The sequence below is a fragment of the Miniopterus schreibersii genome (genome assembly GCF_964146895.1).
Source record: "Miniopterus schreibersii genome assembly, chromosome: 1".
NCBI lineage: Eukaryota > Metazoa > Chordata > Mammalia > Chiroptera > Miniopteridae > Miniopterus > Miniopterus schreibersii.
Window position 1 is genome coordinate 119785076 of NC_138101.1, and position 16858 is coordinate 119801933.

General features: G+C 35.8%; 1 protein-coding gene across 6 annotated transcripts in view; it reads right to left on the bottom strand.

Annotated features, from left to right (window-relative positions):
• The window catches only part of UPF2 (UPF2 regulator of nonsense mediated mRNA decay), a gene marked incomplete at its 3' end in the record, with an annotated part of 108177 nt that overhangs the window by 14590 nt on the left and 76729 nt on the right, over nucleotides 1–16858 (bottom strand). For all 6 annotated transcript variants that reach the window (XM_081132476.1, XM_081132472.1, XM_081132475.1 and 3 more), the window contains 5 exons: nucleotides 16331–16514; nucleotides 8032–8171; nucleotides 6289–6393; nucleotides 5891–5989; nucleotides 2484–2651 (listed from right to left, as the gene is read on the bottom strand). In XM_081132476.1, the coding sequence (XP_080988602.1) occupies nucleotides 2484–2651; nucleotides 5891–5989; nucleotides 6289–6393; nucleotides 8032–8171; nucleotides 16331–16514 (696 nt within the window). The remainder of the gene's footprint in view (nucleotides 1–2483; nucleotides 2652–5890; nucleotides 5990–6288; nucleotides 6394–8031; nucleotides 8172–16330; nucleotides 16515–16858) is intronic.

A 16858-nucleotide genomic window follows, 5' to 3' on the forward strand; every position in this document is an offset into this window, starting at 1 on the left:
AAAAACTTATTATTTACTCTTGTGTAATTATATTCCTAAGCCCCCTTCTAGCTAAGAGAAATCAAGGTTCAAGAAGTATGCCAATGAAATACAAATGTTCAGTAGCTGCAAGGGTATGGGAACCAAGGTATTGCTAACTGATGCTGTCATGTACTGCCCTTCACAATTAAAAAAAAACAAACACTTTTTAACAGCTATGGTACATTTACACAATGGAATATTACTCAGCCATAAAAAGGAAGAAAATTTTACCCTTTGCAACAGCATGTATGGATCTGGAGAACATTATTCTAAGTGAAATAAACCAGTCAGAAAGACAAGTACCATATGATTTCACTCATATGTGGAATTTAATGAGCAAACTGAACTAACAAGCAAAATAGAGACAGATTCATAGAGAGCAGGCAGAAAGCTGTTTGGGGGGGGGGGGCTGGGATGTTGGGAGGATAGAGGGACTGAGCAAAAAAGAAAAAAAGAGAAAAAACTCACGGACATGAACAACAGAGTGGTGACTGGGGTGGGAGAGAGGGAGAGGTGGAAGAGGGTATGGGGGGATAAATAGTGATGGGAAAAAATAAAGAAAAAAGAAAAAAAAACACCTTTTCTGGTGCCCAAATATCTGGTGTTAAGAACTGAAAGCTTTTAAAGAAAAATAAAATGAAGCAGACCTAAAATGTGATGATAGAAAGTCTAGCCCAGAGACCTTAGTCCCAAGAAAAGCAAAAACTCTGAACTTTGAGTACCCTGGTAACTGTGGTGAACTAGCAATTCCATGTGCACTGAGGACAGCAGTTGTGCAAAGATCAAAAGAAGTCCTAATTTTTCCAGGGAATGAGTGGAGGACAGGGGATTGGGGAAATTAGCTTTGACCTAAGAGTGAGACAGGATGAAACTTTCCTGAAAGCACCATAACCTGAGAATGAAGAAAGGCTTGATGACTGGAAAGTAATTATGAGGACAGTGTCTGAAAAAGTTACAGCAGGGATCTGAACCTAAGTCAAAGTTAACTATTAAAATGAGTCACGATATAAATCCTTTCCAGCCATTCATTCCACATTCTAATTAGCATACAGTTTTTGTATCTCAAGATTTACTTGCACTACAGCAAAATAATGGTATACTGTACAACTTTGATTTTTTGTGTAAACAAGAAATTACATGACAAAAGCAGAGATAAAATTTAGGCAATCATTTCTTTGAGGTTGCACTGGTAGGGAGGGAACAGAATACCCCTCCCATCATAGGTGACATTATACCTTATTAGAGGTATTCCCTGATCATCCATCTAAAACAGCAATCTCCTTCTCATGGCCTCCTCCCTACCCTAGTTTCTTTCCAGCTTCTTATCTTGCTTTACTTTCTTCATAGCATTTTCCCAACCTGACATTATGTATTTTATTGTCTGCCTCCCAACACTAGAATGAAAGCTCCCAAGAGAGGAGGGAATCTGTTTGCCTGCTATATGACAAGTATACAATAAATATCTGTTAAATGACTATTTGAATGAGTGTGGGAGCGAAGTACTGGACTTATCTATGAGAAACTATAGTAGCTACCCTATTTCATAGAATCTAAGATTCCATTATAAGATGTACTATTATTTTACAAACCACTAAAACAGGAAAATACTGTTAATTATTACAAGATTCTATCAATTTTAAGCAGCAGCTTGACTTCAAAAATGTTCTTACAGCACTGGTAATACATGATATATCATATAGAGTTGTGTCTGAGGGCTGGGCTTTATTTTTCTTCATAACACTTTTCACTATCTGCAAGTATATGATGTTTGTCTATCTCCCTTAGCAGGATGTGAGCTGTCAATGTATCAATCCCTGAAGAAACAGCTTAGGAGTCAGGGAAATGATTCTGAGGGCCATCTGTCAAGTACAGGAAAGAAGAAGGAAGCAATCTAAGGAAAATGGAGGATTCAGGGTCAAAAAACAGTAATTTTCAAGAAAAACCTTGACAACTGAGCATTTTCCTTTTTTCATGATCAACATTTGATTTTTTTTAATTGATTTATTTTTTTAAATTATTTTTTAAGAGAGAGAAGGGGAAGAGAAACATCGATTTGTTGTTTCACTTACTTATGCATTCACTGGTTGATTCTTGTATGTGCCCTAACTGGGATCAAACCCGCAACCTTGGTGTATAGGGACAACCCTCTAACCAACTTCGCTACCTGGCCAGGGCCTGAGCATTTTCTTGAGGTGTATCTGTCATCACCCTCTTTTCCCTTCCCACTATAAACATTCTTAGGAAACCTTCCTACTGAAATAAATGTCCTTTCCATTCAAAAATACCATTCGGTAACAAGTCAAATGTGTCTTCTGTACATATGCTAGATAAAATTATTTCTACCACTGAATACTTCCCACTCTTTTCCCCTTGTAGGCAGAGAAGAATTCAGAACCTAAAAAACATAGTTACTACTTATACTTGATAACTAACAATTGTGAATACAGTGGACAGTTTCTTACCTGCTGTTTATTGCCTTTTCTTGTTAACATGACAAATGGCATCGTGTCTGCGGATTCTGCCTCTCCTTCCCCACCACCAAGTGGAGGCCCTTTCCTCAGTTGACTTTTGAGATGCAAGGGAATAGCAACATCAAGTTGATGCACTTTAACAGATTCACCACTTCGTTGCTTAAAGATAAAAATTAAAAAATATAAATACTCCAAGGTACACAGACATATGTAAATATAAACCACAAACAATTCACTCAGTGTTGTATTTCTTAAAACGCAATCATTAGAGTCTGAGTAATCTTGGTGAAATGCAGATGAAACTATTCTTTCCTGGCCCCCGAACCCTTACATCTGGCTTGGAAGAACTATGACTTAGCTCCTCGTTATCATTCTAGCCCCTCCAAGCCCAAACACACAACGTTGGTTCTACTAAATTTCCCTGTTCCTCTAATGTACTGTGCCCTTTCATTCATAATCACAGCAAACCTCTTCCTTCATAATTTTCCCGTGTCATAAGTGCAAGCTTATCTGTGAGAATCCTCCCTAAGACTAGTGAGTTTCATCACTGTATACCCTTTTCCCTAGTGTTCTATAGCAACGCTTTACACATAGCAAGTAGTCAATTAATATTTACAAATAAATGGAATCTATTAATGCTCAGATCAATTTCCTGTTTGTTAATATCAATTATTTTTTACATTTACACTAGATTTATCAACCAATTTATTTAAACAAACCTTCACTGAAGACTTACTGCGTTAGGCTTGGATATATTAATATTTTTTTAAAAGTCTCTCCTCTCAAAGAACTCATAAACGTATTAAGCAAGAGAGAAATAGATTAATTAAATATGATTCACCTAAGTTATATAAACTGTGTTGGAGATGGAGTTGCCTAATTGAGAATGAACAAGTGCTGAGATTTCACAAAAAGTTGAATAAAAATAGGACATTTGAGAAGTTAAAGACTTCATATGACTTCTTCTGAGTAGGTGGGATATGGAGGAAATTTAGGCAGGGGAAGAACAGGTGCAAAAATATGGATATGAAACAGCACAGCACATTTAGGGAGCTGCAAATAAATCTCTATGTCTGATGAATAGAGCACAAATGAGAAAAAGGTAAATATGATTATTCAAAGCTAAGCAGGTAATGCTGAAAGGCCATGAAGGTTTTAAATGGCTTTACTACAATTTAAACAGCCTTTTAATACAGACTCCATACTTGCAAGAGACTTGCAAATCAAGCAAAATGGTAATAAAGGTGTAAGGTTTCACTGCTTTTTTATTTCTAAGTTCCAATTTGTTAGAATTAGCTTGAAGTTCTCCCAGGTTCATAAGATTTATAAAAAAATTTTACTTAAAACTTGAAAGGATCATGTTAGATGATCCTTGACTTGTAAATCGTCTATAAATTATACATTGGGGTTCTTGAGGGTTCAACTCTGAATCTGCTTCTCTTCTCTCCACACTTTACACCTGAGTAATTCACTCATTGTCAAGGCTTTAAATATGCTCTAACAACCACTCCATTTGTTTCTCTTCTGATACCTAGACATCTCTACAGGCTTCTCAAACTTACCATGACAAAGTGGAACACCTGCTCATCTGCCCTTGTTTCCTGTCAGAGAGACTAGCCAGTGGCCCAAGCTAAATAACTGAGTGTCATCCTTGACTCCTCATCCTCCATACCACTATCCAATCAAGCACCAAATAAATCTAGTTCATTCTACCACCTAAACAGCTTTCAAATCCAGATGTCTCTCCAGGTGCTCTGGCACTATCAAGACAGACGACCATCATGTCTCACCTGGGGTTACCACAACAGCCTTCTATCCAGTCTCCCTGATTAGTCTCCCTGCTTTTTAGTATGTCCCAGTCTGAACCACCTCCATATACCACCAGGCCACTCCAAAGGTGTCCCATCCAATTATCCATTCTCATGCTGTGCTACCCTTCCACAGACTATGTTCTACTAAGACTGGCCTTCTAGTTCTTTTCTGCCTCAGGAACTTTGACAAATCATTCCCCTACATCACCTAGATGACTCAAAAGTCAGATCTCAGAGATCCTTCCCTGATAATCTTATCTAAAGGTTCTTTCCTTACTCTCTACCAAAGCACTGTTCTTTTAGTTCTTGAGCATTTATCACAATTTGAAAGTATGAATTTGTTTAGTTGTTAAATATCTACCTTCCCCATAAAACTACATTTTCTGAGTAGAAAGCACGTCTGTTTTTACTTACTACTTTATAATAAACCTGTTGCTACACAGTGTTAGGCACACTGTAGGTGCTCAATAAATACTTGCTAGACAAATGAATGACTAAGTAAGTGGCTTCTGACTCAAGAAAGGACAAGTTTCTTTATGAAGTAAATTGTTTATTATCTCTTCAAAGGGAGTATAGATTATTATGATTGTTTTACTTGATGTGCTCCTAAATGACATGAATATAAGATTTATTTAATAAATTAAAGAGTTTTCTAGATATATGAAATTTTTATATATGTAGAAAGAAGCAAATTGGCCTAATATACCTATAGTAGTAATTTGTACATTATCATAGCTTTCAACCTTAGTAGCATCAATAAAAGTAAAATCCATTATTTCTTCTCTAAAGGATTACTCCCCACCAGCATATAGACTCTAGTATCTTCAATCTTAATAATAATCCTCCTCTTTTAACCTGACCTTCTCTAGCTACCTCCCTATTTTTCTTCCCTTTCTAATAAAACTCCTTCAGAGTTAGCTATACTTGTTACCCAGCATTTTCACCTCCTCCCTTCCCATTTTCCATTGAACCCACCCCAAGGTGCTTTCATCCCACCATTCCAACAAAAGCACTCATTTCAAGTCACCAGTGTTCAACAACAGCTACTATGTATAGGACTAAAGTAAACAGTCTATGAGATTTTATCTGTAACTACTCTAAATTACTGGGATGATGAAGCTTTTTATAAAATCCAGTAAATTAATGTCATGAATACATTAAACAACTAACATTTCTGTAAACATCAACCAATATTCCTTTAAATATTTATGTTATTCAAATTATAAATCAAACTCAGGAATTTACAAAATTAAATTTCCCCAAATATTTATCTTCTGCAAAGTATGACTCCTAAAGAAACTGCAAGTAAAGGGTCTTAGAGATGATTCAGAAAGTAAAGGTGGAAGTTGGTACAATGAAGTTACTCTACTCCAGGTCTTATATTTACTACACTTACCCCCACTCTATCTCAAAGAAAGGTGCAAATCAGGACATGAAATGCAAGTACTGGCAGCTGCAAACTGTACAAATTAGGAAAATACTCAAGAGGCAAATATTTAGAGTAGAGACCCTCCTATTAACCAGAACTAAATGTGCTGCAATGTTTTGTATTGAGAAGATATTTTGGACTAGAGCAACATTTCACACCTGAAGATTTTCTAGCATCATTTTATCCAGAGCTTGAATGAAGTCCTCATCTTCTACACAAGGAACATGCTTAAGTCCACCTCCTTTGATCATTACCTCCTTATTAAAACAAAACAAAAACAAATTAGTCCAGAATTTTAACACTAATGTTTTGTATGGCAGAGCCTTTTGTATTGATAACTTGTTCAACATACTCAAGGAATGAGTGAGTAAAATATATAACATTATTAAATGTTAAAAGAACTTGTTAAAGAGAAGTATTTAGGAAAACAAATTGAAAATAAATGTCTAAAGAAACAGTTTTCAATAATCAGAAGAAATAAAACTTTGGTAGCTGAAACTGAAATACTGTGAAAATGCTGCACAATTTCAAGAAGCAAATTTTCAGCCATACATACGGTATTTTCTTCATCGGTTTCATTCTCCTTATTTGAATCTGTAAGATAATCTGTATTCTCTTCCTCTTCTTCCTCTCCTTCATCCTCATCATTATCAGAACCCTCCTGAAATTATTTAACATTAAACATTTTGAAAAGGGTTATTACATTTTACATGTCTTAAAAAGATTTTGAAATGTCTGTATAATTGTTTATTATTTTCAATGGAAGGGCAAAGTCAGCTGGCAAGAGTTACTACACACCAGTGGCTGAAATCCCATTTCACTATCTTCCACTAATCTCATAATACAAAGATCCTTTGTAGAATCTCTTCCTTGAATTCCACAAGGAATGAGCTTCCTGAACCTTTTGTACTTTTCTCCTCCCTAACTTAAGAGACTGAATTTGTCATAGTTGTTTTTTAATATCCATCCAACTCTGCAAAAAGTAAGAATTCAATTTTAACATTACTGGTTGAAAGCAGTGACTAAATTTTATAAAGTACTACACTGTTTTTGTTTTACCCAATTCAGAAGAAGAAAGGATAAGCTTTACTGTCTCTATTTTTATATGTGAAAAAACTAAGGCTCAGAAAAGTTAAAATAACACTTTTAAATTATCATACTCTCCTAAATGCTTTAAGCACCCAAGAAACAAAAAAACACACACACCTTAATATTAACCTTAATAATTATAAACTTATGCTTATACTAAAACAAAAAAAAAAATGCTAATTCCATGGTTTAAATTTTATTTTCATTATTATTTTTCTGTTATTCTTATTCATCCTGCTTTTTATTTAACTTTCTAATTTAAATATATATAAATAGAGACAGAATAGCTTAATGAACCCTTAGTTACTCATTTAACAATTGAACAACTATTAGCTCATGGTCAGTTTATAGTTTCTTCCATACCTGTAACAATCCTCAGTCTATCTCCAGATCATGAAGCAACTCTTAGACATTCTATTATTTTAGCTGGAACTTTTAAAGCTTAAGCATGTTTAGAAGAAAAAAGTAAAAAATTGTGACTATTAGCTTGACCCATATGAAAATGAAATTTTGGTAGGTCCAAAATGGTAGAAGAGCAATTTCATATGGTTTAGCCTAATACAGTCATGTTATCATGGTGCATGATGAATTTCAGATTTCATATACCATTATATCTGAGAAAAAATAAAGCAAAGTTCATTCATATCTAGTCAATAATTTTGTTTTCATAAAACCCACAGGTTAAAAATTCATATTCAAAAGTGAGATTAAGATACACGAGATCAAACAATTTTTTCTTCAAATGCTTATTAAATAAAAATCCTTACCATAATAATGGATACATATCATTATACATGTCCACAGACTATACAACACCAAGAATGAATGATTGAATGATGTGTCAATGTAGGTTCTTCAACGTACAAACATACCACTCTGGTGAAGGGGACTGATAATGGAGGAGGATTTGCATGTCTGGGATAGCATATGGGATACATAGGAAATCTCCGTACCTACCCCTCAATTTTGCTATAAACCTAAAACTGCTCTAAAAAAATAGTCTTAATAATAAAAATAATCCTATGATCAGTATTTACTTTTTGAAAAACCCTTAATTAACCTAAAGATTTTATAACAGAAATATACTATTAGTTACATTTACTATAATAAAACTGAGGGGTAGATCTTATTTTATAAAAAAAATCTTGGCTCATATAATCAAAATACTCTTGTACAAATGTACCTATTTGCTATAAATAAAAGTTATCACCTCTTCTTCTGGTTCATTTACTTCACTTTCATTTCCAGATTGTTCTTCTGTTTCAGCTCCTCCTTCTTCTTCTTCTTCATCATCTTCAAGATTTTCTCCTTCTGTCATAGAATCTTTTGAATCTTTGTCATTTACTAGGCCTTGAAATGTGAGGGGAAAGCAGAAAAACACATTTAAAAAAGACAAAGGCAAATTTTCAATATTATACCACTTCATTTGAAAGAAAATTCAACAGCCACTTTCTCAAAACAATAGTAAAATAAACACAAAATTTAAAACTAGTTTGATAAACATTTAAAAAACAGAACTTCATTTCAACTGATAGATTTCTTAGTCACTAGCAAAATATATATATGTAAATGTATTTTTTTTTCCTTCTCTTAGAACTTCAAACTGTCTCAAAAAAACAAAGGCAAAAAATAGCAGCACATAAGATGCCACCTCAGCCATATAAGATTCACCTTGGTCGCACTTTATAATCAAATATTTCAATAATCTCTGGAAACGCAAAGATAAAAAATGAGGTCACTTTAATGGAGAAATCACATTTGTCTATCAATTTGAATGTCTGCAAATTAAGACTGAGAAAAGACAAAGCAATTTGGTGACACACCTAGCAGCTGGTCACCACAGAACTTAGTTTTTTTCCTTCAGTAACAGCATTCTCCTCCTGAGTGAACTTCCTGGTTTGGATTTGCTTCCACCTCCCCATGTTCATCCAGATTTCACTGCCTACTCAATTCTTCTTATCATTGGAATCTCAACTATTCTCTCTACTTTCAAGAGGTACGTAATATGGCCTCATTTGATCTCTTTCCCCTGTTTTCTCCCAAGCCTTCTGCTATAGTGAGGTCAGATTCTTCTATCACTAAAGCACACTACCTTGCAATCTTGCTCATCAATATTCTTCTCAATATAAAATCCATTACTTTTCCCACTACTTGCTTCTAAAGCACTTGGAGAGTTTACCATAGCACTTTACATTAAGAATATATACACCATGTAATATTTTTAAAATGATTTCACAAATGTTACATTAGATTAGAATACCCTTAAGAACAAAAAACTTGTTTTATACATATATTCAAAACTTATCAGAGGCCATATATGGATAAATACACAGTAGGTGTTTAATAAATAGTAGTTTACTCACAGAATCTTGGGCAACAGCACACAAAAAAACTTTACTAATGTGATTTAACCCTTCCATTTTATGAGGAATACTGAACCCAAGAGAGTTTGAATAACCCAACCAATCAAAGTAAAAATTACCCCAGTGTCCTAAGTCTAAGTAATTAAAAACTGACAAAAATATGGAAGTACAGGGTGATTAAAGTGGGTACATTCAAGTTGGGAAATTTTAAAAAAAATGAGAAAATGGACGAAGCTTGGCGAGATCTATTTTAAATGGAAAATAATACTGAGAAAAAAAGTTGGTGCCTCAGATTTAAATTCCATTAACTTAAATATTTCCTACCTATTACTTATTAGTTTTCATAGATACAAATAGATTTTATATGTGTAAATTTTATTTGTTTATAGGGAATTGAAGCAGCAAAATATTAGACTGTTATTTAAGTTATCAGAGGCAAAAAACTGAAAGTCAGGACTGTATATATAAATCTAAGCATTCTTAGTAAAAATATCACAGTGGTGATAAACTCACATGGCATGAGACACCATTACACATTTGTTATATCCACTTAAAATATTTGTCACAGGAAGAACTATATTGTGTAAATAGCTTTGTTTTGATAGCCATACTTCTAATTTGTAAGGAAAATACATACTATTCCTAACATATTTTCATTTGCATTGTGTTAGTTTTAAAAACATTTTATAAATATTATATTCTGCATTAGCTAAATTATATAACTACCCAGTTGCTGACCCATAAGTCACTGCAATCTAAAATAAACAATTCAGACAAATATATACATATAAAGAACAGAGATGACAAAATGCAAACTCTAGATAGTAAAATATTTAAATATATCTGTCAGAAGTTAAGTGTACTTGGGGATAGAAATCAAACACTGTTCACTTAAATTTGAGCTGCTTGGTGCCTCAGTTTTCCTGCTCATTCATAACAGAGATGGTAATAACTGTAATATTTCCTTTCAGATTGTGTTTTAATTTATATTTCTGTCTACTAGTCATGTTGAGCATTTCCCTCATATACTTAACATGTCAGAAAGAGCAAAGTCGGCTTGATTGCTTAACCTAGTGTTTTGATTTGGGCTTTATTTAACTCATCTGTCAAACACCAGTAACATTACCTTCCTCTATCATTCTGGCAAAAAGATAGTACTCAATAAAACCACCAACTCTTCCCTGCTCTCCCTTATTTGATTATGTCATATTCATTTTTCTACTGGGGTGTTCTACTTTATTATTAATTTGTGTTCTTTATGCAAGTGCTAATAACCTGGCAAGAAAACTATTTTCATATTAATTTTTTATTCTATAATCTTTAAACACCCAAATCTGTCCCATATGTGTGCTTTCTTCTATCATTTTAAAATTTGGGAAAATTAACAACTCTGCAAATATTTAACAGATCTATTTTTAACTTTTAAAGTAAATATTTAGCCCTAGCCAGTCTGGCTCAGTGGCTAGAGTGCTGGCCTCCAGACTGAAGGGTCCCAGGTTTGATTCCGGCCAAGGGTATATGCCTTGGTTGCATGCCTGATCCCTGGCTCTGGTTGGGGCACATGTAGGGAGGCAACCAATCAATGTGTCTCCTTTCACATCAATATTTCTCTCTCTCTCTATCTCCTGTCCACTCTCTCTGAAAAGCAATGGAAAAAGTATCCTCAAGTGATAATTAAAAAATAATAAAATAGCCCGGCCGGGCGTGGCTCAGTGGTTGAGCGTCAACCTAGGATCCAGGCGATCGGGATTCGATTCCCGGTCAGGGCACATGCCCGAGTTGCGGGCTGCAGCCGATCAGTGACTCTCTCATCATTGATGTTTCTATCTCTCTCTCTTCCTCTCTCTGAAATCAATAAAGATATATTAAAATAATAATAATGTAAATAAATTTTTTTTAAGTAAATATTTTAACTCTTTAATCCACCTAGAGTTTTATGATAAGATGTGGCTCTCTATCAATTTTCTTCCCAAATGCTCACCTGTTGCCCTTATTCTATCTTTAACATTCTTAGTTCACCATATACTAAAATGTTTTTTATTTAACTGGACAACTTCTAGGCCTTTTATTCTATCCTACTGATTTTATTTCTAATTTATAAAATACACTCTTTTGATTTATAATGTAATTTATTCTTATGGGTTCTTTTCTTTTTTTCACTTTATTTCCCTCTTTTTTGTTCCTTTTATTATACTACTAGTTAGAATTTCCAAACCAGAATTAAATAATATTGCTTATTACCACCTTTTGTTATTAAATTTAAAGAGAATGTCCTTGCCAATAATTCTGTCTTTATTAAGAAAATCAAGATGCACACGAAAATAACTCAAGTATGTTATTTATAATGGTGCAAAATTGGAAATAATCTAAGTGTCAAACAATAGAATTAAATAAATTATGGCACATTCATAAAAAGGAACATAGCCAGTTTTTAAAAAAAGAATAAAGATTTAGAGAAATACTTTACGTAAGGAAGAAATTTTATAATGTATTTTGTGGAGAGAAATCCACTTATAAAACTGTATAAACATGAGAAAAAAATTTAAAGAATAGAAGAAAATATCAAAATGTTAACACATAATTATCCTTAAGTATGGAATATTGATTTTTGTCTTCTTGGTATTTTTCAAAATTTCTGCCAAGAACATATATTACTTTTAATAATACTAAAAATGATTTAAAACTGATGTTAAGCATAATTATAAAGAAGTTTTTGTGTTTTTCCATTAACTATTATGCTAGAATTGGGTTGCTGTAAAACTGAGATAATGAATTTGCTAAGTGATTGAACACAAAAAACTACCAAAGGCTCTTGATACTGTATTATCTTATGGGTTTAATCAACAGGAAATAAATTTAATGTAGATTTATTCATATAGCTCTTCTTCCTGATCTTTAGACTCTAAAACAGGAAAAAAATGGGACAATTTTGTAGCATGATTCCAGTTGCCATCATCTTTAGAGTTTCATTTGCAAATGGTGACCTATTTTTCCCTTTCCATATTCTAAACAAGGACAGATTCCTCCAGAGAGCGTTTAGCCCTTTAATTTAACCCTCAGTCTATAAAGGATAAAGCACACTGCTCTCTTTACTGCTACCAACTGGCTGTCAAACTACTGTTCCCTCATGCCCACTATACAAGACATCATTCATAAAGGGTCTTTGAGAAACAAGGTTAAGACTCAACTATTTCAAAGCATAAAAAATGAAGTAAGTAGATAAATAAGCACTCTGATTAAAATTATAATTTTATACAACTAGAAGTTTAAAAGGAAAAGAAAATGGACAATCTGGGACAAAGTAAAAAAAGAATCAACTATACCTTTATGGGTTGAATAGTAGGAAAAGTTAATAGTTGTATAATTAGAAGCACCTTTAAAATTAATGCTCAAATAAATAACAGCAATCATATTCTCCAAAAGAGGATTTACCTATGGAAAAAGAAATCCTACTAATATGCTGGACGTACTATGAAAAAATAGTTTTAGAGGGAAAAAAGTTACAAATGCTTTCACTATAAAAACTAGTTCTTCAGAAACAAAATAGCGGAGTAGGTAACAACTGTTCCCACTGCCTCCCACAACCACATCAAAATTACAACTAAAATACAGAACCATCATCACTCAGAACCTCCTGAGATCTCGCTGAACAGAAACCCTACAACCAGGGAACTAAAGAAGCAACGAGACCGGTAGGACAGGCAGAAACGCGGGTGGGTTGGGACTGAATCCGGGAGACGAGGCCACGGGACCACACCTGGTGCCACAGTTTAAACCCAGGAGGGAAATCTCAGCTGTGGAGGTTTCCCGGAGAAGGGAGGGGTCCCAGCCCCACATAGGGCCCCCAGCTCAGAGTTCCAGGGCCGGGAAGAGAGGTCCCCACAACTTCAGGCTGTAAAAACCAGCGAGGACTGTCACTGAGGGTCACAGAGGCTACAGGAGCCGCAGGCAGCTCCTCTTAAAGGACCCGTGCATGGACTCACTCAGAGGAGCTTCCTCTGAGCTCCAGCACCTGGCAGCAGCTTGAAAGGAACCTGGGACATTTGGGGAGGAACTAACCTGCCTGAAATCGGGGTGAGAGCTGGAGGGGCAGCTTTCTCCCAGGCAGAAGAGCTGGCAGAGGCCACTGCTCCTTTGGGGAGCCCTCCCCCCACAGAGCAGGCAGACAGGCACCATATTTGAATCTCCAGCACCTGACTCACACTTCTGTCCCGCCCCGGTAATTCCCGGAGGCTCCACCCCTCCCTACTTGCAAGCTCATCCAAGCCATTTCCAGTGGCTTTTCTGTGCAAGAGGCCTCTCGTGCCTCATGCTTAGGACTTTCCTAAAATCTCTCAAACAAGCAGCAGCGTGCCCCATATGTCTTGATAAGTGGCCCCAGGCCTGGAACTAGTGGCAGTCTGCATTGGTTCATAGCTTGGCCTTCCCTGGACAACGCCAAGCCCAGCACAAGTAGCAGCCAACTATGGTTTGCTGTGTAGCTCATGCTGGGTGGCCATTGGTAAGGCACTGGCACAGGCTGACTTTGCACCTCCAGGGAGGCCCCAGAGACAGTGCACCTGGTGGTCAGCCTCGACCACACTGGATAAAACCCTACCACATCCACGAGTGACACACTCAAAGGGTGCACTTGGTGAACACCAAAGCTCCACTGAAGTAAATCCTGCTCCACAGGGGTGTCTCCAGCACAGCAGCCCTTTGGCTGTAGCTGCCACTGGTCCTCACAGCCAGTTGGCCTGGGGGTCAATTCCTCCCAATGATGCCAACATCAACCAAGGCTCACCTACAACAGGACAGTGCACACAGCCCATACAGGGGAGCACCTAGAAGGCCCAGCTCAGGTGACTGGGGAGGCTGAGCCACTGGACCCTACAGGACACCTACTACACAAAGCCACTCTACAAATTCTAGGAGACATAGCAGGTCTACCTAATACATAGAAACAAACACCTGGAAGGAGCCAAAATGTGGAGGCAAAGAAACAAAGGAAAGAACAAAAGAAATCTCCAGAAAAAGAACTAAATGAAATAGAGCAAAGCAAGCTAACAGATACAGAGTTCAGAATCATGGTTATAAGGATGATCATGGATATTAGGAAGACTATTACAAGAACAAGTGAGACCATCAATGACCTAAGAAAGTAATCAGAAATGAAGGCTACATGAACTGAAATGAAGAATTGACAGGGAATCAACAGTAGAGTAGAGAACGCTGAGAATCAAATCAGCAATTTGGAACATGAGGAAACAAAAACACCCAGCCAGAAGAACAAAAAGAAAAAGGAATCCAGAATATGAAGATAGCATAAGGAGCCTCTGGGACAACTTCAAGAGGCCCAACATTCGTATTATAGGAATGCCAGAAGAAGAAGAAAGAGAGCAAGAAATTGAAAACCTATTTGAAAAAGTAATGACAGAAAACTTCCCCTACCTGGGGAAAGAAATAGACTTACAAGTCTAGGAAGCACAGAGAGTCCCAAAGAAGAGGAACCCAAAGAAGCCCACAGCAAGACACATCGTAATTAAAATGCCAAAGATTAAAGACAAAGAGAGAATCTTAAAAGCAGCAAGAGAAAAGCAGTTAGTTATCTTCAAGGGAGCACCCATACAACTGTCAGCTGATTTCTCAACAGAAACTTTGCAGGCCAGAAGGGAGTGACAAGAAATATTCAAAATGATGAAAAGCAAGATCCTACAACCAAGATTACTCTACCCAGCAAAGCTATCATTTAGAATTGAAGGTCAGATAATGAGCTTCTCAGACAAGAAAAAGCTAAAGGAGTTCATCACCACCAAACCAGTACTACATGAAATGTTGAAGGGTCTTCTTTAAGAAGCTAATGAACAAAAGAACCTGACAAACGAAGTAGATCCACAGACATTGATGCATGCAACAGACGATCATATTTCAGGGGAAGAGGGAAGGGGGGTGGGGGGTGGTAAGAGATTAAACAAAGAAGTTATATGCAAAAAAAAAAGTTATATGCATATATGCATAACCCATGGACACAGACAATAACGGGGTGAATACCTGGGGAGGGGGTGGGAGCGAGGTGGAGGGGGTCAATTGGGGGGGGAAATGGGACACCTGTAAGACTCAACAATAAAGATAAATTTTTAAAAAATTCTTCAGATATGCAAAGTAGTAAATTTATGTAATTAGTGTAACTGGTGAAGGTAAGAATCTCCTAATGACAGACTTAGGAGTCCCAAGTGCTAGCAGGAAACAAAATACTAGCTTAACAGCTTGAAAACATATGTCACTTTGAAATGACTAAAATGAAACATGCTAACAACTATCTGCAAGAAAACCAGATTAGTACGGTTATATGTTGTTCCAGTTATTTCCACTGACAAAGTTAGTCGGCTCCTACAGTACCTCATGGGAGGTATTCAAGAGCTAACTCTTCTTGCCTGGCCGGCATGGCTCAGCAGTTGAGCACTGACCTAGGATTCTGGAGAACGTGGTTCAATTCTCAGTCAGGGCACATGGCCAGGTTGTAGGCTCAATCCCCAGTGGGGGCACGTAGGAGGCAGGAGATCAATGACTCTCTCATTATTGATGCTTCTATCTCTCTCTCCCCCTTTCCTTTCCTCTCTCTGAAATCAATAAAGACATTTAAAAAAAAAAAGAAAAAAAAAAGAGCTAACAATTCTTCCACAACAGTCTCAGAGGGACACTTAGAAAGTAAATAGATCAATTCTCCCATAGCACGTTTCTCACATTTTCTCTAGTCCTTAGAAATACACAACTCTCCCAATGAATAAAGTCTCAAATTCTGTAGGATAGTGGCCTACAATGTCTTGGGAAATAATGCTTGTTACAATTACATACTGTATTTTAAGAACTGCTCTGATTAAAAGTAGATTTTATATTAGCAACCAAAATTCTAAAACTAAGAGGGGGCCAACAGGATTCTTTATTCATCACTATCACTGGCTTCAATTCTTACATGACTATTTACCTCCAATTTGGGATTATTTAATGAAATAAAAAAATACATCACCCAGGTTTTAGCTAATACTATTATGTAAAATATCGAAATGGAAAGTATACAAAAGGAAACTCTTTTAACATTATAAAGCAAATTCTAAAAACAATCTGCCCAATATTACCTTCATTTTCTCTCTGTAATTAATTGCTTACCTAGTTTTATCAAGAATTCTTGTTCCAAGTCGTGTACCTGCCTGATGGATTCTTCCAGAGAATTACAGAGTTTGATCTTTGGTCTTAGCAGTTCTAATGTATCACTGATCATGTAATCTATGTCAATAGGAAATGGATGATCTTTTGTCCAAATCTCCAAACTTTTCTTCCACCAAACATAACGCTGATGACAAATAAAAAATAAATTTAGCTATAAAATATTAATAACAAAAATATTTTAAAATAATCTGTAATGTGATGCCACCTAGCTATGACAACTAAGCTAAAAAAATTGTACAAAACACCTACCATTTTTAATGGTCAACCGCAATGATGCTAATTCCAATTATTTCCCTCCAACTATACAATTTCAAAGCCATTTGGTGACTTGAATCTAAATACTGTTTTATTATAACTGTCATAATCTTTTTAAAGGCAAGGAAAAATTGTGAATAAAATACCAAATGAATATTCAGATAATAAAACAAGTCAGAAACCCCAATCCCAAACCAAGTTTAAATGTTAAAT